The sequence below is a fragment of the Protomyctophum bolini genome (genome assembly GCF_963924005.1).
Source record: "Protomyctophum bolini genome assembly, chromosome: 6".
Classification (NCBI taxonomy): domain Eukaryota; kingdom Metazoa; phylum Chordata; class Actinopteri; order Myctophiformes; family Myctophidae; genus Protomyctophum; species Protomyctophum bolini.
In genome coordinates this window covers 42,616,951-42,641,225 of record NC_137867.1, presented here as the reverse complement: position 1 = coordinate 42,641,225, position 24,275 = coordinate 42,616,951, and the positions used below count along the sequence as shown (strand labels likewise).

The 24,275-nt window shown below is 42.3% G+C and overlaps 1 protein-coding gene across 1 annotated transcript in view; it reads left to right on the top strand.

Annotated features, from left to right (window-relative positions):
* The first annotated feature begins 1,959 nt into the window (after positions 1-1,959).
* The window catches only part of LOC308317271 (junction-mediating and -regulatory protein-like), a 33,591-nt gene continuing 11,275 nt past the window's right edge, over positions 1,960-24,275 (top strand). Inside the window, exons 1-4 of the mRNA XM_080766142.1 lie at positions 1,960-2,861; positions 3,172-3,675; positions 5,822-6,175; positions 17,231-17,404. Coding sequence (XP_080622268.1) covers positions 2,748-2,861; positions 3,172-3,675; positions 5,822-6,175; positions 17,231-17,404 — 1,146 coding nt within the window. The 5' untranslated portion in view covers positions 1,960-2,747. The remainder of the gene's footprint in view (positions 2,862-3,171; positions 3,676-5,821; positions 6,176-17,230; positions 17,405-24,275) is intronic.

Here is a 24,275-nt window from a genome sequence, read left to right as displayed (position 1 = left end):
ACTTGATCGAACATGGGCACTGTAATGCAACAGTTTTTCAGTTACCCATCCAAAGAAGAACCACTGGCCAGATAATATTTTCAATTTAATGTAGGCTACACATTACACAAATCTTTACGAATATGCATCTACTTACCATCTCTGGAGATTTCTCTGGCGCTGGAGTTTTCTCTGGCGCTGGAGTTTTCTCTGGCGCTGGAGGAGTTTTCTCTGGTGCTGGACTGCTGGTGGAGTTTTCTCTGGCGCTGGTGGAGTTTTCTCTGGCGCTGGTGGAGTTTTCTCTGGTGCTTTCTCTGGCACTGGAGGTCTCTCTCCATGGAGCTGGAGATTAAACAGTGACATGACATACGTATACAGTTAAATCATAATGTGGTAATATGGTTAAAAAAATAACCCTATAGAATATGCACATGTCAAATAGCAAAAGATATCCATGTTGTTTTCCAGCCTCACAATGTGGTGCATTGAGAGCTAGATCTATTTTGTGTCTGGGGTGGGTGGGCGTTTTGTCACCCACACATGATGTGGATTATTACTAGGCTACATGTCAAACCATGTGCATTCATGAAACATACTGGACCAAATGGAGAGTTAAATTCACATTGATTTTACAATATAAATTGGGGGTCCCAGAGATAGAAATGCCATTAAATGGTGGTTGGTTGGTTGGTTGGTAGACTAATGCATGTCAAACTGGTAAAACGGGTTGAGAATCTCTACTAGAGCTGTAAAAAATCTTCTTATGGGGGTCCCTTGGCATATCTTTTCAAATGGGGGTCCGCGGGATAATTAGTGTCAATTTTGGGGGTCCTTGACATGAAAAAGTTTGGGAACCACTTGTCGAGGAGTCCTTGCAGTGACAACTGACCAGAGAACCTGTGCCCTGGTACAAAATCACAACATAACTACCAAGTTAAGATGGGGCAGCCATAAGCAAGCATTTAACCACTGTAATGGTGCAAAACACTGCGAGCTCTGCAAACATTTAACAAATAAACAGCTAAAGTTCTATAGCTGTTCCCTCGAAGTTAGCAAGCTAGCGCTTAGCTTAGACTTCCCCAGCTATCCCCGGTGGTGAATCTAGCTAAGCTAACGAACGTTAGGCACTATTAGCTGCACTAACGGCTAGCCAATGCTTGAAATGAATTGACATTTCGGACAAATGGAAAAGAAAAAACACACCAAGTGTTTCTTACCTCTGCCTCCTCGTCGAGGTCGTCCACACTTCTTCTCTCACATTGTCACACAAACAGTAAAGTTAGATTAATAAAAATGTGGGTCCCTAGTTAGTTGTTTTTGGCGGGCGGTCTGGCGCCAATGGGCATTTACCGTAACTGCCCTGCTATACGCACATCGCAATATGGTTACCGTAGATGACGCCGCCCCCATCTTGTTGACCCAATGTTTGACACATTCTTCAATCCATTGACCCAATTAACATGTTAGTTGAATCAAAACAGCCATTGTGGGTATTCACCCAATTAAAAATTAAGACCTGATTGAGTATTTTTTATGAATAATTGTATGAACATATATTAACAGGCTTTGTCAATTACACCACCATAAAGATATTGACGCAATATGTTGTATGATAAATGTTATATAGGCATTATGTATGTGGCATATATGCACAAAGTCAAGACATGTATTACCTATATCTGAGGCATTATGTATGACATGTATGCACATATATGAACCTGACTGTGGCATATATGTGCATAGATATAACCTATATATGCACATATATTTCCTATATAGCCACATATATGCACATACCGGTATATGAAAATCAGAAAACTGTCATGATTTAGTCTTTAGAGAAGGCATTTTTAGAATCTGGTCTCAGGTTTTAATGCTTAAAAAAGAAGTGTACACGTCAGTGTGACGTCAGCACGTCCTTGCCATGCGTACACGCTCAAGATCAGTCTCCTCCTACGTCGGGCGTAAAAGCAACCGAACCAAGATGAAAACACATGAATTTATTTGGGGGCCAATCAATGCGCGATCATGCAATTCTTCTCGTCTGAAAATGATCGGAGCTTTAGTTTCTTGGGGTCGGAGAGAAAAGGTACACGACATGACATACAACCCTAATTTAGACAGTTAGAGTTAACCGACCGTTAGTAGGCTGTAGCCTACTGCTGCTCTTAAACGATGCTCGCCGTGTGTATATTATGCAGCTTCCAGTTTACGAGGAGAAGGGGAGGAGGCTGCGAGCGACGGAGAACTGGGAATAATAATAATAATAATAATAACGGGGCGGAAGTTATACCCCGTCCGTTAACTGGTGGTAAACAATAACACACTGTTTAATCTTCTCACATTGTCGTGGGGGGGAGGGGGGGATAACTTAAATGAGCGGGCGTTTATAATTATTATTATTCCTATTTTTATTATTGTCGGGCGCACATCATCATCAGCCGAGGAAAGGGCACGCAGGAGATGGAGAACTAAACGACACGGCACCGTTTTTGTTGGCGTTGAAGAAGAGAAGAGAAGCGGAGTAGCCTAACCGACGGGGTAACGTTTCAACATTGTTGATAAACACTGGTGAGGTGAACGATGTGATAGCCTGCAGACACACCGTACAGACCGCACTGTCTGCATCCGACTCGACGGTTTAATATTGGTGCAGTCAGTCCGAACACACAAGACTCTATAGTGTTTGTGGTGGGGTTTGTTTTTTGGTCACTCACTATAAAACCCAAAGCTCACTATAGCCTATAGGCCTATATGAATTAAAAAAAATGTCCTTCACAATGGAGGATAATCTGGAGGAGTCGGGCTGGGTGGCCGTGCGGCCGAACGCCTTCGAGGAGAAGGAGAAGCACAAGTTCGTATTCATCGTGGCGTGGAACGAGGTAAATATAAAGTCTGAGACTCTTGAGTCCCCCCCCCCCCCTCCTTTTTCCCATACTGTACTTGTTTTCCCCCTTTTTCATTTTTTCATTTTTTTTACCTGTTTTTATAGAAGTGTATTATTTGTAGGCTACTTCTGATTAATTGAAAATGGTGGACCCTGTTGTAAACGAGTGTTATCATGGTGTCGTCCACGTCCACACAGTAAAAGGTAGTTTTTTATATTGACTTGTGCTTTCGTTTGAAATCCTATATGCCATTCTTCTCCATACCTACTGCGAAATAAAACAATGTAAATTCCATTTCAATCAGGTGGAGGGCAAGTGTGCCATTACGTGTCACAACAGGACGGCACAGAGGAGGAGTATGGTGGGGAGAGACTCCGTGTTGTTGATGGTGATGGAGCCGGAGGAGGAGAGTGCTAAAACAAAATGGCCCAAAACAAGTCCCGTCAGACAGAAAGCTGTACTTCTAGGCAGTCCTGGGAGGAATAATAATAAGGGAGCCACGGTTATTGAAGGCGTTAATAGCAGCCCTAATATAGCCATTAAGTCGCCCCCCTCCTCAATTAAGACAACCCCTAGCCCTCCTCCTGCTGCCACCAGTGGGTTATCATCGTGCCATCCTCGGTCATCCTCGTCCCCTGCTATCAGCCCTGTAGAAGACATGGAGGTTCTGGAGCCGCTCAAAGAAGACGATGATTCTCTGCTTTCCGTGGAAACTCTGGAGCTGGAGGAGGTGGGTGTGATGGACGCCGCCAGGCTGTGCCAGCAGCAGGGGGAGGACTGCTCCTGGGCCGGCCTCTTCTCCTTCCAGGTGACTCTACTGTTCATCACTCTCTCTCGTTCAGTTTATCCTATAACATCAATGTGTCCGTACATGGACAAATTCATTCAAGTTGTATTTATTCTCGAAATTACACTGAGTAATTAAACTCATTTTCAGTGTCGTCAAGTAATACAATATCATATCAGAAGATCAGGAAAAGCAAAACAAAAGGTATACATGTGAATTACATATAGGTTACAAATAGAAGCTAAGACACATTTTTTAAACGACTCGGGGGTACCAATATGGTCAATTGTAATGTAGTTTTGCAGGTGATTCCATGTATTCCAAAAGCAGATCTACCAAGTTCAGAGTTAACTTTTGGTACCTTGAATTTGGGGAAGTGACTTGATTTGGTGTGGCAGGGTTCAGAGTCCCACTTCAGAAATGACGATCCGTGGCAAAGACTTTTGGTCTTGTCCATTTTACTTACACGTCATTATAATGTTCTTATTTTGATCATGCTGAATGTCAAGTCTCCAGGCTTTTTCTTCAGAATATGTATTTGATACTTATTTACTACGACACTATGGCTCAGTATAGTCCAACTAAATGGTTCTACTACACTAAAACATTCCACGTGATTAAAAAAAAAACTATTCAAGAGACTATGACTGAAACTAAAATCAAAATTTGCTGCCAAAAACAACACTGACATGACCCCTGCTTATGAGGTGATCTTCTTTTTTTGCCTAAAACGTGGCATATTATTTATTTTCAAAATACAATGGGAGAATAATAATCCCTGATATGAATATGAACAGCAATTTTTTTTTAAATAAAAACTAAATACGATCCTGATATTTAGCGAATCAATGTTTTGATTCGCTCTGCAGCAGATCACTGGGGCGCCCCCTGCAGGAACGGAACAGTCATTACTGTGTCTGCACCGGAGAGTACTCTGAAGTTCTTAAGCCATTCTGGACGGGAACCCCTTTTGGTGTTTTTAACCATTATTTTAAACTTTATCTATTGAAAATTAGCAGATCTACAAGCTCATAGTGCTCAGAGTGCCGCACTACGAGCTTGTAGATCTGCTATTTTTTTTTATTTTTTATTTTTAATGTGGCGCAAATCTTTGAATATATATATATTCTTTCAGAGCAAACGTTTTTAACTCAAATCGTTAATTTAAAAAAAACATATTTTCAGATGGGGGTCGGCGGCCAATTACATCATTTTTGGCGTCCTTGACATGAAATATTGAGCACCACTGATACAGAAACATATGTATTTCAGAAAAATGTCAGGATTTAGTAGACTTTTTTTTAAATGTCGACGTCAGGCCTAAATGGGTTGATGCTCTAAAGCAGTGGGGTTTCAACCCTTCTCAAATCAAGAGCCACGGACCAGCATCTCAGACCCAAAACATAGTATACAAGTATTTTGTTGTCGTCGGATAAGATTTTGTCCACAATTCCATGCTGTGTTCATTTTGGGAACCATTAGGAGAGAAAACAGGCAAACGATGATCAAAATAACAATTCTTCTACATTCTCTAATTGTGTAAACTTCTTGTAAATTAAGTAATGCTTTAACAATAATGTAGTTCTTGAAAGTGTCAAATTAAACCATTTGGTTTCATTTTACGCTCTCAAGAGTATTACAGATCTTTATAAGAGTCCATTTGGTTACCAACTCTACATCATCATATGTGACCAAATTTGACTGCGGGACTGCCATTGGATTCTTTTTTTTTCATGTCATATGAAAGCAGGGAATCATAGCTTCAAATTGACATATTGGTTGTTCAGTTTTACCCACCAGTTTTGGAGATATGTCTTATAGAGTAATGTCTTGCAGAGAAACGGCGATTTGAGAAAACAGGCCTGAAAGGTTCACTCCTGTGGTCTCTAACATTACACCTATATCTACATGTTTAAGCATTTATTTCATCATGTCAATTTAAGCTCTTATTTCAGACATGCTCTTCTAGTATGTGAAGAGTCTGCCTGTGCTATCAACTCATTTTGGGAAGAAAAATAAATAAAGTTTTTCTCCTCTGGTGAAAAGCTGGGATTTGCGCGATTAGGCCGTCTCTCAGTCAAATCTGGTCACATATGGCAGTGGGGGACCACCTGGAACCCCCTCAGGGAGACCACTGCTCTAAAGGTCTACTTTTTTACCATCACAGGACCTCCGGGCGGTCCACCTGCAGCTCTGCCAGGTCAACTCGGACCTGGAGCCGTGCCTGCCGGGCTTCCCGGAAGAGCCCGGGTCGGGGTCCGGCGGGGGGTCCGCTGGGGGGTCCGGGGTGTGGAGCGCCCTGTTCGGCTCCACCGAGGTGCCAGAGAGCGAGATGGACGAGCTGTGCTACCGGCTGCAGCTGTACCTGGGCCACGCCCTGGACACCTGCGGCTGGAAGATCCTGTCGCAGGTGCTGTTCACGGAGAGCGACGACCCCGAGGAGTACTACGAGAGCCTGAGCGAGCTGCGGCAGTCCGGCTACGAGGAGGCGCTGGGCCGCGCCAAGAAACGCCTGCAGGAGGTAATAAAAGCCTGTGTGTTGTTTTTGGAAAGCAAATATTTAGATTTTTACTTCGTTTTTGGTCGTAGTCTCTTCAATAGTAGTCACATTTTAGTCAGTTGTAGTGTCTAGTTTTTGTCGACTAAATACCATGTGATTTTAGTCGACTAAATTGTGTTTTGGCGGGCCTTGATGCCGTCGTAATGACGATGATGTCGGCACGGTCGTTCTTCAAGGTTTAGTGAAATCCAGGCAGTGAATGTGGTATTGCGATGTAATTAATTCCGCAGTTTGAGAACAACTGACATAGAAACATAGTCTTCTTTTAGAAAACTGTCATGATTTAGAAGACATTTGTAGAATCGTCCTCAGGTCTAAATGGATTAACGCTAATGTGACACAGATGCGTTCCAGGCCTTAACCCATTTAGGCCTGACGTCGAAATTAAAAAAATGTCTTCAAAATCCCGACAGTTTTCTGAAAAACCTCATGTTTCTGTATGAGTGGTTCTCAATATTTCATGTCAAGGACCTCAAAAATTATATGTAATTGGCCGTAGACCCCCATCTGAAAATACGTTGTTGAAGCAAAGATTTGAGTTAAAAAACGTCTGAAAGAATATATATTCAAAGATTTGAGGCATATTTTCACAATATTTCAAAAATAGCAGACCTACAAGCTCCGCGCTATGAGCTTGTAGATCTGCTATTTTTCAATAGTATAACGTATAACATAATGCTGAAAACACCAAAAGGGGTTCCCGCCCCGAATGGGTTACACTTAGATCATGAGGAGAGATACTATCTACTATCGTATGGTTTTCTGCTTTTCATCAAGCAACAGACAGAAACATCATCTCATCATCATCACATTTTGTGACGCCCTTCGACATTCCAAAGCTGTGGAACAGAGCTTTTGTTTGCATAGTTTTGTGATACTTTAAGTCAATCTATATAGCAGAGAATATAAATTATTAACCTATATCAGTGTTTCTGATTCTCAAACATTATTTATTGGCTCAAGTCAACCCTGTAAATACCCTTTTCATCCATGGAACTCCCCCGAATTACATTGTTACTTTATTGGCACCCTTTCCGACATAAGGGAGAGAGACCCACCCAGGTTCAAATCCCAGGGAGGACATAAAACATTCCTAACCCAGGCGAAGAGCTCAGATCATACAGTAGGCCTGGTTTCCATGGCGTTGAAGAGCTCAGATCATACAGTAGCCCTGGTTCCATGGCGTTGAAGAGCTCAGATCATACAGTAGGCCTGGTTCCATGGCGTTGAAGAGCTCAGATCATACAGTAGGCCTGGTTTCCATGGCGTTGAAGAGCTCAGATCATACAGTAGGCCTGGTTCCATGGCGTTGAAGAGCTCAGATCATACAGTAGGCCTGGTTCCATGGCGTTGAAGAGCTCAGATCATACAGTAGGCCTGGTTCCATGGCGTTGAAGAGCTCAGATCATACAGTAGGCCTGGTTCCATGGCGTTGAAGAGCTCAGATCATACAGTAGGCCTGGTTCCATGGCGTTGAAGAGCTCAGATCATACAGTAGTCCTGGTTCCATGGCGTTGAAGAGCTCAGATCATACAGTAGGCCTGGTTCCATGGCGTTGAAGAGCTCAGATCATACAGTAGGCCTGGTTCCATGGCGTTGGCGGAAGTAAACAAAAAGCGGTCTTGGCGATATTGTCTCTGTATCGTTTCCGACAGTCACTCACTCATATTTGATACAGTCTGTTTCTAGCGAAAATGTAACTAATTCTGCAGCAGCAACATTAGAGTTTTCTTCTCTCTAAGTCAGTTGATTATTCACATCCATATGAGTGAAACGGCCAGGTTGATTTGTTTACTTTTCAAACAGTTCTTATATGAGGCGATCTAAAATCCCCCTATGGGGATTATACTGTAATACAAATAAAAAAGTACACAAACCTGTGCCCTTTAGCGATATTGAGGTCAGACTTCGGTGCTCTATTGTGATATGCAATAGTGAGCAGAAGCACACCACGCAGTTAAAAATGTATTACAAAAATAGCCAATCTACTCGAATTAGTCTGCCTGCTTGCCCCACAAGATCTCCCTCCACACGGCTGATTCAAATTAATGATCACTGGCTCTGACACAAGTTGTTCTTGGCAGTAGCCTATAACTGCTATCCTGTGTTACTGGCTGATGTTGCTGCTGTGACACCTGAATCTCTGCATGGGGATTAAATTATGCTTAATTGTTAACTTGTTCAGCGCTTGATGGAAACTTGTGGATGAAGAAGCCTCCAGGCTTCGCCAGGATGTATCACACTTACTCCCACAGTAGGAAATACAGACGTACCCAACGTCTGAGCGAGCAAAACGCGAGCCCAGGCAGAACTTCAGCTGTTCCCTTTGGTAGTTAGTGCCGGGTATGGGTGTAACGATACGTTTTAACAGCGATACGATATGTTCCACGTTACATGTTTGACGATACGATACATGGATATTGGTTCATTATGACGATACGATTCAATGATTTAAAATCGATACAGTAACTATTTAGCAAAGACATGAACTCTGTGTGAAACGTGCACATATCAAAAACATTTATTATTATGGATATAAAGTAAACGCAGTGTTTCTCTGGCAGTGCACAAGTGCTTAGTATTGATAGTCCATTATTTGCATTTCAAAACGATACCGATAAATTAGCATTTCAAAACCTTACAATACAACACAAAGTCAAACGATACGATATGTTGAGTTTACATTTCGATATACTTAGATTCTTTAGAAGACATTCTTGTCGGGTGCATGCTTTTGGTTTGACATAAAAGGAAAATCAAAGACATGTCAATATTCACAATTTTCTAAAAATATCAAAAGCAAATTGATGCGGGCAAGTGGGCTTGCTAGCCTCGACGACCTTACAGGCGTATGGCATGCATGCAAAATTGCAAAGGCTCAATTTATGCCATTTAGATACTATTTTATGTAGACATAGCACTCTATAGTAGTGTATTCACATAGTTTTGTTATATAGATATTCCACTGTTAGACGGTTGTTAGGTTCGTAGCTTACGTATGATCCGTGGTCACTATTGTTTGTATTTGATGTATTACCATGTGTTGTTGTTCTTGCTTACTGTAAATCACTCTGGAGAGCGTCTGCTAAATGCCTAGATTGTAAATTGTAAATCTACATGCCTAGCCTGAAAACCAGACCAAATCTGCCACAGGGGAAAATAGATTGGTCTGGCACTCCTCAGAGTGCCGATCTACTCGAATTAGTCTGCCTGCTTGCCCCACAAGATCTCCCTCCACACGGCTGATTCAAATTAATGATCACTGGCTCTGACACAAGTTGTTCTTGGCAGTAGCCTATAACTGCTATCCTGTGTTACTGGCTGATGTTGCTGCTGTGACACCTGCATCTCTGCATGGGGATTAAATTATGCTTAATTGTTAACTTGTTAAGCGCCTTCAGCGCTTGATGGAAACTTGTGGATGAAGAAGCCTCCAGGCTTCGCCAGGATGTATCACACTTACTCCCACAGTAGGAAATACAGACGTACCCAACGTCTGAGCGAGCAAAACGCGAGCCCAGGCAGAACTTCAGCTGTTCCCTTTGGTAGTTAGTGCCGGGTATGGGTGTAACGATACGTTTTAACAGCGATACGATATGTTCCACGTTACATGTTTGACGATACGATACATGGATATTGGTTCATTATGACGATACGATTCAATGATTTAAAATCGATACAGTAACTATTTAGCAAAGACATGAACTCTGTGTGAAACGTGCACATATCAAAAACATTTATTATTATGGATATAAAGTAAACGCAGTGTTTCTCTGGCAGCGCACAAGTGCTTAGTATTGATAGTCCATTATTTGCATTGCAAAACGATACCGATAAATTTGCATTTCAAAACCTTACAATACAACACAAAGTCAAACGATACGATATGTTGAGTTTACATTTCGATATACTTAGATTCTTTAGAAGACATTCTTGTCGGGTGCATGCTTTTGGTTAGACATAAAAGGAAAATCAAAGACATGTCAATATTCACAATTTTCTAAAAATATCAAAAGCAAATTGATGTGGGCAAGTGGGCTTGCTAGCCTCGACGACCTTACAGGCGTATGGCATGCATGCAAAATTGCAAAGGCTCAATTTATGCCATTTAGATACTATTTTATGTAGACATAGCACTCTATAGTAGTGTATTCACATAGTTTTGTTATATAGATATTCCACTGTTAGACGGTTGTTAGGTTCGTAGCTTACGTATGATCCATGGTCACTATTGTTTGTATTTGATGTATTACCATGTGTTGTTGTTCTTGCTTACTGTAAATCACTCTGGAGAGCGTCTGCTAAATGCCTAGATTGTAAATTGTAAATCTACATGCCTAGCCTGAAAACCAGACCAAATCTGCCACAGGGGAAAATAGATTGGTCTGGCACTCCTCAGTTTCAATTACAGTAGTCTGGCCATGCCAGGCTACTACAAGCCACACCATGTCATACGCATTGTGAGCTTGTTGATTAGGCTATTTTGACCTGGGAACGATTCTACAAATGCCTTCCAAATCCTACCTGTTTTCTGAAAAAGCTATGTTTCTCAGTCGTTCTTCGATCTTTCAAAAATAGCTAAATCATAACATAATGCCAACACCAATAGGGGTTCCCGCCCAGAATGGGTTAGGCTATTTTAGCTGTTCTTTCTAATAATTATAGGGCTTACATTATGTGTTTTTTAAGCACTGCAAAAACGGCAAAAAAAGTAAAAGTGCTTTGGCACCTGCTGCTGTGAGTGACGAGTAACGCAATAATACATCACACAGCTGAAGAATTTATACAATACACTTGACAACTAGACTATCATACCAGATTCACAGCAAACTCTGCCCGAACCCGACCAGGTCCGACCCGACCCAAGGTTTTATGCTAATCAGTAGGGCCGGGAATTTGTTTATAATAATAAAAATAATAGTTCTGTTCTGTCTGTTGGTGTATTTATCTATTATGAAGATGGTGCTGACTGGCGTTTCACTTTTACTCTCTGTAGATTTCTCAAGTTCTGCACAAACCCGACCAGGCCCAACTCAACGTTTTAGGGCCTAAAATCTATGCTAATTAGTCGGGCCTGATGAGAACTAGTGTGTACAACAGCTCTAATACCCACATCACCTTGTGTAGTACACACAAGCGTACACAGTACGTGTACGCTTAGTCCACGTTGGCTATACAGCCTTGTCTCGCTGCAGAGCAGCAGTGTCAGGGGTCGGGTCACACATGTGCGACTGAAAGAGTAAACTTCACTTCCATTCTAAGTGGTGGAGCTATGCCGGTCTTTAATTCTTAATTTTAAGAGGGCAATTTTAACGTCTTAACTTTAGGCATAATATAAGAGTAACAAGTTACCAACGTTTCGACAAAAGTGCCTTCGGGGGTGCCCGCCCACTGGCCTAGTGGTCCAGGCGCATGCCACATATAGGCTCTGGCCTGCCAGTGCGTTGCGTGTTCGAGACCCGTTCATGACGACCTTTGCTGCGTGACTCTCCTCGCTCCCTCTTTCCTGTCAATCTTCACTTGAAACTATCAATAAAGGCAGAAAAAAGACAAAAATATATATTTTTAAAAAAGTGTATGAAAGTGTAATATTGGTAATAAAGTGTATTATTACCAATTAACGTTGGTAATAAAGTATATTTGCATCGTGACTACGAGCTGTGCGACCTCTCTTCTCTGTCCAAGTTTGTCTCCCGTGGTCAGCACCTCCCCAGTCCCCACTATTGGTGTGCGCTCCTTTGTTTGATATAAGGCGTATTGGCCAGGGATACCTTTTTAATGCTTTTTTCAGAAGGTGCAATAGGCTGCTGGTTTGAATTCGCCATTCAGACAATATAGTATATGCATACGTCAACATATTAAACTCCCTGCTTAATCTGATTGAAGCACGTGTTCGTGTGCTGGCTCTAACGTATCAGAGTTCTACTTCTACAGACATGCTAGCTATAGAGCACATCAGCAATGAAACGTGAGAGTCATTTAGACCTTGCCTTAATCCCACTGCCTCGGAGGAATTTGTAATTTGAACTTTTCTCCCAGCAATATTGTTGTGTCAGCGTGTCTGCTTGCTTGCACAGCTGAGATAGGGAAGAGGCGAACGCACACACGCTCTGTGCACACACACACACACACACACGCTCTGCGCACACACACAGAAACTCACTGAATGTCATTGTTCGCTGAGGTCTAGGAAATTGATTGCATTTTTTTTTAAACCTTGGGACATTTCGGTGAGATGATATTATTAAATCATTAACATTTAAATATGCATTCCATGAAAAGTCTAATTTGTTTTTCTTAAAAAAAAGGAAAAAAAGAACTGAGTTGCCTCCGGGAGTTTAATTAAATGTCAAAACATTGATTGATAACTAAAATAAAATTAACATAAACATAAATCAAAACACCCCTCTCCTCCTTCAGGGGTGATTTGTCATTGCACAAAGCACTTTTAAACCGCGGACCTTAGTTGCACATTTGGGATGCTGACAAGGTGCTTTTCATGTACAGCGTTTCTCACTGAAGCTGTCCAATGATGTGCAGAGTCATCTCCGCGTTGGAGAGCAGAGGTAGTGAACATATTGGCAAGGCTGACAAGACTGACAGGATGACTGACTGACAGACAGACAGACAAACTGTGACTCTGCAAGTGCAAACTGGCAACATTTTCTCTTTGTGTCCTAATCATTAGTCCACATTTACATGTCCTCTGTCTCGTCTCGGTCTCGCTCCACAACCCATTTAGACCTGAAGACGATTCTACAAATGTCTTCTAAATCCTGACAGTTTTCTGAAAAACCCATATGTTTCTATGTCGGTTTTCAAACATTTTCATGTCAAGGACCCCCGGAATTATCTGTATTTGGCCGCGGACCCCTATCTGAAAATATGTTGTTCCGCAGGGACAGCCCCAGAAGCAAAGATTTGAGTAAAAAACGCTCTGAAAGAATATTCAAAGATTTGCGCCACATTTTTCAAAAATAGTATATCTACAATCTCGTAACTTGTAGATATGCTATTTTTCAATTCGCTAAAGGCTAAAGCTAAAGTAAACGCCAAAAGGGGTTCAGAATGGGTTAATTTGACTGAGTTTGACTCTGTCTCGGAGCAAGAGACTCGGGACTCGATCTACCCCGACCGAGTCCACTGGAGTCACGAGTCACTACAATCCAATGAGATAAATGTATTATACCCATATTATTATGAGGAGTCCATTCACATTAACATTGTCAGAGAGCTGTCTGGCGCTTTATAGACAGTTATCTTGTTAAGTATAACGGAGCGCAGGTGACGCGCCTGCCTGCTCTGGCAGTGTTTTCTGCACCTATCGGATGAGAAAATAGAACAACAATCTGGTTTCGGTCTCGACTCCGTCTCGCCTCCCGTCGGTCTCGACATCGGACTAGACCCCCTCCCACACTCGGTCTTGACTTTGACCCCTCGGACTTGGTCTCGACTTGGACCTGCTTTAGGTGGACTCGACTACAACACTGCTTATAACATGAACTGCAGTTAAGACATTGATTGCCAGGTATATGAAATAATCATGCACCTCTTCCTTTTCCAGTGTTTTTACCATATCCTGTCGACCCCAAGATTGGTCCGGTTGTCACACACGGTCACGCCACAACACTTAAGATGTGCCTGGAAGAGACAATGTGATATTTTTTAATAGCTAAAGTAAAAAATACTTAGAATCTAAAATGACTGGTCTTAATGGGTTAACCCAGACCAAACGCTTTGCAGCAGTACCTACAGGCACAGCTCAGTTTACACACACACACACACACACACACACACAATGGAGGCCACGATTGATTAATTGCTCTTAATATAAACTCACATGCCCACCACATCTCATATTCTTCTATTAATCAATGATGCACTATTAATGTAACTTCACAGAGCCATGATAGAGCTGTGTGTGTGTGTGCGTGCGTGCATGCTGGCTGTGCGCGTGTGTGCATGCCTGCCATGCGTGCTTGCTCGTACTTGTATGCACTTTAGTGAGAGAGAGAGAGAGAGAGCCCAGGTCTATCTGTTGTAATGTGCTACTGTTTGTATGAGGACTTCACTTGTCTTGCCAAGGCCTTTCCTTCCCTGCTCTGTTTTTGGCAGAGTATATCCCCCACCACACACACGCGCGTGCACACACACACACACACACACACACACATGCCACAGATATAAACACGTGCTAGAACAAAGTACAAAGTACTTTTTTATACTTAACCCATTTTGACCTGAGGTTGATTCTACAACATGTCTTCAGTTCTAAATCAGGACAGTTTAATGAAAATCCCATGTTTCTATGTCAGTGGTTCTCAGACTATGTCACGTCAAGGACCCCCAAATATTATTATTTATATTTGGCCACCGTTCCAGCGACCCCCCCCCACCCCCAGAAGCAAGGAGTTTTGAGTTAAAAACATTCGCCGTGAAATAATAATATATTCAAAGATTTGCGCCACATTTTCACAATTTCTCAAAAATAGCAGATCTACAGATCTAACCGCTAATGTAATAAAATAATGATGATTTAAAGCTGCTACTGTATAAGCAATAATATGTCAAATTTTTAATGACCAATGTAATTATTATTATTCAGACAGCCAGCAATGGGTAGAACACTCCCAAAACAAATGTAGTCTCTGTGACACATCTAGGGGCCGCAATCTGCATTCAAAGATGTTCCTAGAAGCTTTGTCATTGGTTGTAAAAAACCCGGTCGCAATGACTATCCAATCAGGAAGTAGACAGGAAAATAGACCAATGACAAAGCTTCTAGGAAAATCTTTGAATGCAGATTGCGGCCCCTAGATGTATCACAGAGTCTACATTTTTTGGGGAGCGTTCTACCCATTGCTCGCGGTCTGAATATCAAAAATAAAATAAAAAATAAAAAATAAAGTTCATTAAAATGTATAACATTATTGCTTATAGCAGCTTTAAAGTGTTTTAAGAGCTATAAGGCGACGGCATAATGTGTGCCAGGTCTGGATGGGTTTTAAAACAGCCTTCCTGAGCAGAATGATCCAACGGCGGAGCTGTCCGTTCCTGCCGAGTGCTCTTCAACCATGCGGTCCTGTATGTCTCCATCCAACCCAGGAGGAGAATCATTATCTGGGCCAATTCTTACAATCAGCGTCAGGCACTGGAGTGGAGTGGAGGAGGCACACGGCAGGATTTATACAGTTGGCTCCAAAATGTCTTCCTCTCTCCTCCTGCAGTACCCTGTGGCTCTCCTCTCTCCCCCTGCAGTACCCTGTAGCTCTCCTCTCTTCCCCTGCAGTACCCTGTGGCTTTAGGTTCATATATATTTTTTTTTCCCCAAAAGGACTTTCAAACTAGGAAGGGTATGGCCTGGTCAGCCTGCGATGACATGCATAAGATCTGGTCATCCCAGCTTAGTAAGATATTTAGGACGACTGTCGAGCTGATTCTACTCTATGGACATGGACACTTTAAAATAAATTGGAGAAACGGTTGGATGGCACTTACACCCGCCTTCCCGAGAGCGCAAAATCTCTCTTGGAAGAGCCACCCATCGACTAATCTAATATACGGCAACCTTCCCTGTGTTGAACTACACATCCGGTCAGCTGTTGGTTAATATTATCTTCGCATGGGCTAACTGCCTGAGCTAGCTATCATCATTCAGTGATAACAGGTTGGCGAGGGAGAAACCCTCAAGATAACTTATACCCCCTTTATGTTTTTTTCCCCTCCACATACTAAAATTATAGCTGTGCTAACCACTGCATTGAAGAGCCATAATTAAAGTGGAAATCCACAATTTTTTCCCTTTTCACCTCCTCTATGATAATTTTCCTGATTTGACTTACCTCCTATGATGATTTCTTTTTTACTATATAGTTGTGTATATTCGTACGTCTCTAAAAGTTTTGATGAATTGAAAATGGTGGGCCCTATTGTAAACAAGTGTAATGCTTTATGGTGTCGTCCACTCACATTTAACAGTTTTGTTCTGAAAACTGTTAATAAATCAATCAATCAATCAGCCATTCAATCAATTTTCAACATTGAACTACATAATTAATATAACTTAACTGTTATAGCCTAGAACTGGAGGTCTAGAACTTGGGCTCAACTTATAAGTTATATAATGGCATAGTTCAATGTTGAGAATGAGTGGCATGGTATTCCCCTTCATGTCTGTTTGGGTTGTCAGTGGGAGCTTGATGGCTGAGTCTGTGAGGATATTGACTCTCTTCAGCAGTAGAGAGACATGCTTTTCTCTGACTGTGACTTACTGTAGTGTACACTCACACTTAAAGGAATTGTGCTAGTTTCCCCATTCTTTAACTGCTGTGTGTGTGTGTGTGTGTGTGTGTGTGTGTGTGTGTGTGTGTGTGTGTGTGTGTGTGTGTGTGTGTGTGTGTGTGTGTGTGTGTGTGTGTGTGTGTGTGTGTGTGTGTGTGTGTGTGTGTGTGTGTGTGTGTGTGTGTGTGTGTGTGTGTGTGTGTGTGTGTGTGTGCGTGTGTGCGTGCGTGCGTGCGTGCGCGTGTTAGAGAAAAGGCTACAGAACAGGGCACCCTGCCCATTATGTATGCAGTCGTTGGGAATTCGTCAGCATGTGGTGGTGCTTACTTAGACATGAGCTCATCGCTTCTGTGGTCTTTTCTTTTTATGTCGGTGGTAATAAACCTTTTTCATGTCAAGGACCCCCAGAATTATCTGCATTTGGCCGCCGACCCCCATCTGAAAATACAGTATGTTGTTCCAGGAACCCCTCCCAGAAGCAAAGATTTGATTTAAAAACGTTCACTCTGAAAGAATGTAATATATTAAAAGATTTGCGCCACATTTTCACGATTTTTCAAAAATAGCAGACCTACAAGTTCATAGCGCAACAAACACACCAGTTAACCACTTTAACTCTCTGACGTGTCGATTAACGTGCATTGTCCCTGATAACATGATGTGTGTGTGTGTGTGTGTGTGTGTGTGTGTGTGTGTGTGTGTGTGTGTGTGTGTGTGTGCGTGTGTGTGTTGTAGCTCCTGGAGAAGCATCGCTCCATGGAGAGCATGGTGGACCTCCTGCAGGTCTACGAGGAGGAGGACTCGGCGTACTCGGACCTTCTGGAGGCTTCCACTCAGCTCTACCAGTTCCTCCTGCAGCCGTTCAGAGACATGAGGGAGCTGGCCATGCTGTGCAGGCAGCAGATCAAGGTCACACACACACACACACACACACACGCACACACACAGGAAAGGATGTATATGAGAAGCATGAATATCAGTAAGTCATGCCTCGGGGGGATGAACAGTACTGTATGTTATATCCGGAAGGAATCCATTCCCCACTCACTCGTTTCAAATGAATGTTGTGCCAGAAGTATCATGGGGCACCATAAGCACTTAACCAGGCACATTGCTTACTTACTTAACCCATTCTGACCTGAGATCAGATTCATACGAGGTTTCCACGGGACACACACTGGTCTGATGAACCCATTCTGACCTGAGATCAGATTCTAAAAATGTCAGTCGTTCTTCGAATTTTTCAAAAATAGCAGACCTACAAGCTCGTATCGCGCCACTCGGTGGCGCGATATGAGCTTGTAGATCTGCTATTTTTCAATAGCTAAAGCATAACATGATGCCAACACCAAAATGGGTGCCCTGTCAGAATGGGTTAAGGTCGGCGAACATGCGCTGCTCCGTGCTTGCAGTTATGGTTAGGTTAAGGTTTGAGGTAGGTTGTCGGGCGCGTTTTGCTGGTTCATGTTTTGGGCCCAAACTTGCAGTACCTTAGAACTATTATCGGGCAGCTGATTGGCCATTGCGCGTCGAGCGTGACCCTCAATCGCCCATTGGAATGCAAATGCATGCCTTTCAGCCTTTGTAGCGTACTCGTCTGGCAGGTATATCTCTTTGAGTGCTCGATTGTGCGCGCGGAGAGGGGGGGGGGGGGGGGACGACGACGACGACAACACATCTTGCCTGCCCAACATGTAATACCTGGAAACGCCTCTGTCTAGTATATGATGCATTCATCCCCATGGTTTATTGTGTCTCTACAGATAGAGGGTATACCAATGCATAATATGACTGGCAAAGTGAGTTTAGTGTGAGTTTAACGTCGTTTAACCCATTTAGGCCTGGCGTCGAAATAAAAAAAATGTCTTCTAAATCATGACAATTTTCTGAAAAACGCCATGTTTCTATTTCAGTGGGGCTCAATATTTCATGGCAAGGACCCCAAAAATGTCGACCCCATCTGAAAATAATATGTTGAAGCAAAGATTTGAGTTAAAAACGTTCTCTCTCAAATTAAAGATTTGCACTACATTTTCACGATTTTTCAAAAATAGCATTGTTCACTCTCGAGAGTTAAAGTATTGTTAAACATCTGCATTACTTAATGTACAAGAAGTCTACACAATTATAGAATGTAGAATAATTGTTATTATCATCAACGTTTGCCTGTTATCTCTTCTAATGGTACCAACATCAACACAGCGTGGAATTGTGGACAAAATCACATCCGCCGACAACATATTCTTTCGTTTTGCGCTCTGAGAGGCTAAATGTCATCAGATGGTGAATCCGTGGCTCAGATGCTGAATAAACAATGGGCCTTGGGTTGAAAAGGTTGAAAAACCCACTGTTCCAATAGAACAGAGTCAGCATGCAGGTGGTTGGACACAAAACACACCGACTAAACATGTGGTGCTGGAAACAGAGAGTGGTGGTCAGGTCAGAGAAAGTTCTCAAGCCCCTTAACCCATTCTGAACGGGAACCCCCTTTTGGTGTTTATAGCATTACGTTGTACTTTTAGCGACGGAAAAACAGCAGATCTACAGGCTACAGAGCTTGTAGATTTCTTCTTAAAATAGCAGATTTTTTTTAAATCATGAAAATATGCCTCACATCATTGAATATATTCTTTCAGAGCAAACGTTTTTAAGTCAAATCTTTGCTTCTGGGGGGGGGGGTCATGTTTTCAGATGGGGTCGGCGGCCAATTACATATAATTTTTGAGGTCCTTGACATGAAATATTGAGCACCACTGATATAGAAACATTGGTATTTCAGAAAACTGTCATGATTTAGAAGACATTTTTATTTGTTAAATAAATGTTGAATAAATACTGTGACCAAAATGTGCGTGCGCGCGTGTTCACTTGAGTGTGTTTCTGTAACTCTTCTTGTCCAACCTCCTCTGAGAACAATGAGATCATTGGTCATGGTGGGAGGCAGAGCAGCAGCGGCCGGGCGGCTGGTGAGCGAACACAGATTGTTGAAGCGTTCCGCAGCAGCTAGGACTGATAGCGCTGTTATATTTAGCTCATTGACTCATCAATAACACACATCTCTCTCTCTCTCTCTCTACGCTACGCCTGTCACACAGTACAGCAAGACACGTGCACTACTGGAATCAGCGTGTGCACACACAATTACATGTAACACTGACATATAACGTATGCCATTGTACGCAGAAAACACACGCACGCACATATTATTATGGCCCCATTTTCTCCAGTGCCTTACCCCTTATCGCTAAACTTCTTTACCCTTTTTTACTAAGGTAGAGCCCCACCGCTGGAGCCCCACCGTAACATATTATTGTCTGCTGTGTTGCTTTTCGATGTGTACACTGTAATTTTATAGAGGTATCTAAAGAGCAAAAAGTACGTTTGTATACGTGCCAAGTATCGCGATACTGCCCACCGTTTCCTGTCTGGCAGCTGTCTGTGTGGTTGGTTGGTGGTTGTGAGCCTCCTGGATCTCCAGTTTCCTGCAGTCTCACAGAGACATGAATAAGTCATGTCCTTGGGCCTGTAGGTGTACTGATGGGGACAGCCTTGTGGTTAGAGTGACCGCCCTGAAACTGGTCAGGTTGGGGTTTGATCCCCAGCTGGGTCAGTGTTGTTTTTGGCAGCAAATTTAGATTAGAGTTTTGAATAGTTTTCATTTAGTTTTAGTCACCCTGGAATGTTTTAGTGTTCTAGTCTAGTTTCAGTCGACTAAATATCATAAGATTATAGTCGACTAAATCTATAGTTGATTTAGGAGATGTCGTAATGGCTGATTTAAAACTGGCTGAAAATAGCGACGCGTTATGAGCTTGTAGATCTGCTGTTCTCAGCATGCAACCAAGTAAAATTACTTATACTGGATCTCTTGTCCACTAGTACCTTCCTAACATTTTAGTCTAGTTTTTATTTACTGACGAAATTGTCAATATATTTAGTCTTAGTTTTAGTCATCATGGCTTAGTCATCATGGCTTAGTTTTCATTTAGTTTCCATATAGTTTTCGTCAGTGAAAAAAGGTAGTCGACGAACATTTTTCGCCTTAGTTTTTTAGTCAACGAAATCAACACTGTAGGCCTACCAAAGACCAAAGTAAAAAATGGGACCCAATGCCTCCCTGCTTGCTTGGCCCTCAGCAGCATCAATAGGTTTGGGATTGGGGGCCAGCCCCCCCAGCTCCTTGGCTGCGGCTCACCGCTCCAAGAAACGGGTCAAATGCAGAGAACAAATGTCACTGCGGTAACATGTGTGACAAATCGTGCGACTTTGACTTCGGCCAGGATGAGAAGGCATGCACGTAGTAGAGAGGAAAAGTTTAAAAAAAAATTAATCCTATACAAAGCCAATTGTAACTTCAAACCATGATAGAGTCGTCGAATATACACCCAAGTCATGGAATCTATATTATATTTATATTAAAAAGATCATTTGAAATATGAAATATATACATTTTTAAATGTAAGAAAAGAACACTTTATTTTCACTTGAATCGTGACCCATAAAAATGTGTCCGTGCCCACTGTCCCAAACAAACAGAACCGCTTGACCATCCTGACTTCTCGTGCGTGCGTGCGTGCGTGCGTGCGTGCGTGCGGTGTCACTGTCAGGCTCAAACAGCAGGAGAGAGTAAAGCAGATGTCTGCTGTTATGTATAGTAGGTCAAAGTTGACAGTCAGCACTTTCTTTCAACTCGTTGCCACCACCACCACCACCATTCTCTCTTTGGTGCTCTGACTGCTATTAAGACTCTGTTGTTGTTGTGACGCAAGTCACTTTACTTTTGGCCACAACCTCAAAAACCACAGGTCCCACCGAGATTTGAACTCGGATCGCAGGATTCAGAGTCCTGAGGGCTAACCATTACACCATGGAACCAGCTGTTTGCTCAGGCACGGGGGGGAGGGGTTTCAAAGCTCTATTTGTAAAGCCTGTAACCGTGCAGCCTCTCTGGCTCTTGGCTTCCTCCCAGAGTCCCAGCAGCAGCGGTGGTGGAAAGAGTAACCAAGTACATTAGCTCAAGTACGGTCGTTCTGTCCAATGTTTCAATAGCTAAAGTATAACATAATGCTTAAAACACCAAAAGGGGTTCCCCTCCATATCAGATTAATTATATGTATTTATACTGTATTGTGCTAAATGAAAACAGCAGCTTCCCCCAGTGTACCTACAACCTGTAGGCTGTAGGATTGCACTTTACTCGTTGACAATAATATCACAATGTTTTGGCAATATTTGCTCCCTTGTACGTACAGTGCACTATAATGCATCATAAGCATGCTTATAATGCATTATCAACTACTTATACTGTAACACTGTACTTATAAGTAACTCATACATATGCATTATGCTTGTTATAACAATAATCATAACGCATTATAAAGCATTAATTCTAGAATTACTTAAGGTTTACGTAAGTCATAGTTACGTTAGTCATAGTTGAAAACCTACCTCTACACCAAGTGATTTTCCTGGCAGTTCTTTGAAGTGTTTTTAATCTCACTCTGTGCAGCACTTTGGAACTTTGTTTTGAAAGTTGCTACTGTATATAAACTGTGTACTGTACAGGGTTTGATGAGGTCAGATCAACATATGGCATGTCATAACAGGTCAGCTCCATGTATGGAGATCTAAGGGTGGCAGCGTCTTGAGTGTACAGGGTTTGATGAGGAGGGCCCAGGTAGGGCCGGGCCTTCATTTTCAGGCCTGTTGAGAACTCTAGTTTCCGCCGGCTGCCGGGCGCAGCTGCACTAATAACTTTGGGGCAGGCCCCGTCTAGAGTTTAAATCCACTCTAGATCAGTCAAAAGGGAGACATCGAAGAGGAAGATGGACGGGGAAGGATCAACATATGGAATGTCAGAACAGCTCAGCTCCATATAAGGAGATCTAAGGGTTTATGGTTTGAGGTCAGATGTAGAGTTGCTGGCCAAAATTGATGATATAGGGATCTCCATATATGGGCTTAATAGTGCTGATCTCCATCCCTGATGATGTCACGTATATGGTCGTGCCTGGGGTGACTAACTAATAGACGTTTTCATAGTAAATAATAATCTTGTGTATTATAACCACTTTTCTAATGCATTAGTGTGATTACCCGGTATAACATTATGCTTTTGTGCACGAGTGCGTGTGAACATGCATGCGTGCGTGCGCGTGCGTGCATGTGTGTGTGTGTGTGTGTGTGTGTGTGTGCGTGCGTATATGAAGCTAGCACCAGTGAAGCCATTATGTGTCGTATTGTGAACAGAGAGGTCTTTTGAGGTAACCTGAGGTCATCTGAGGATGCTGTTACTGTTTAATTTATAGCCTGATGTTTTTTTTCTCCTTTTGTGAAGTTGAGTCATGTACGCCCTCTGCTGGGCGAAATGAGCACTTAAACCAGTGGTTTTCAAGCCTTTTCATGTCAAGTTCCCTTGTGTGTTTGGCATTTGAGCCATGGAACCACCATTTGATGACATTTAGCCTCTCAGACCCAAAACTAAATAATATTTTGTTGTCGTTGGATAAGATTTTCTCCGCAATTCCATGCTGTATTGATGTGGTACCATAGGGCAGATAACAGGCAAACGTTGATTTCATTGATTGAATGATTGATTGAAGTATTTATTAACAGTTTGCAGAATTACAGTTACATTTCAAGCACAACTCAATGGACGACCCAATAAAGCATTACACTTGTTTACAAGAGGGTCCACCTTCTTTGATTCATCAAAACATTTAGAGACGTGCAAATATACACTTCTATTTGGCTAAAGAAAAGAACAGGAATTAATCATAAAGGGAAAAGAAGGGGGGGAAAGGGGTGGGTGGGTGATCAAAATAACAACAATTCCTCTGAATTTTGTATACTTCTGGTAAATTAAGTAATGCAGATGTTAGACAATAATTTAAATACTCAAGATTTTACAAAAAATAGGCTACTTGTATAATAAATGAATAAAATACTTAATTACTTTCCACCACTGTTGAGGGTCATATGTTACTGTTTAACTTTGTCTGCTTGTGTTTTTTGTAAAGTGAAGTTAAGTCTTGGCTGAGTCTCATTGAGAAGATCAGAAAGCTAATGCGGTTAAGAGTCATTAAAGTTAATGATGAGTGGTCCTTGACGAGTCGATAAGGAGAGGTGAGGAGAAAGAGACCTGACTAAAGGTCAGCGTCCCTGATTATGTGACGACGTGAACTTTAAACCCCCCCCCCCAGAGGGTCCTACATAAGACACTGTAAAAACCACTGTCACCTTAACCACTTAAAAGCAAAATTACACTTTGATGATAGAGAATTGGGTTGTGTAGTCACTTTCCCATGACGCAACGCATGTCGGACCAATGCATGTCGCGAGCGACGGGTGATTTGTTTTATTCATGCCAGACTTTTGACGTGTCGGATAAGCGTGCCGCCGCACCCCGTTCTAAATAACTCCCGAGAGTCATGGGGGGGGGGGGGGGGTCTTTCAAATGAAAACGTTGGAGAACAACTGCTAGAGCACTTTTTCCGGCATGGTGGAAGCAGATGGCCACCCACCTAAAGAACCTGGGTCTGCCTGACGTGTCTTCCAGTTAAAGCAGGCGACATAGTGACTTCTCTCGGCCTCCGCTTTTTGTGTCGGTTATGAAAAACTCTGTAAATACCTTATCCCATTTAGGCCTGACGTCGACATTTTAAAAATGTCTTCTAAATCATGACAATTTTCTAAAAAAAACGTGTGTTTCTATATCAATGGTTCTCAATATTTCATGTCAAGGACCCCAGACATCTGTATTTGGCTACGGACCTCCATC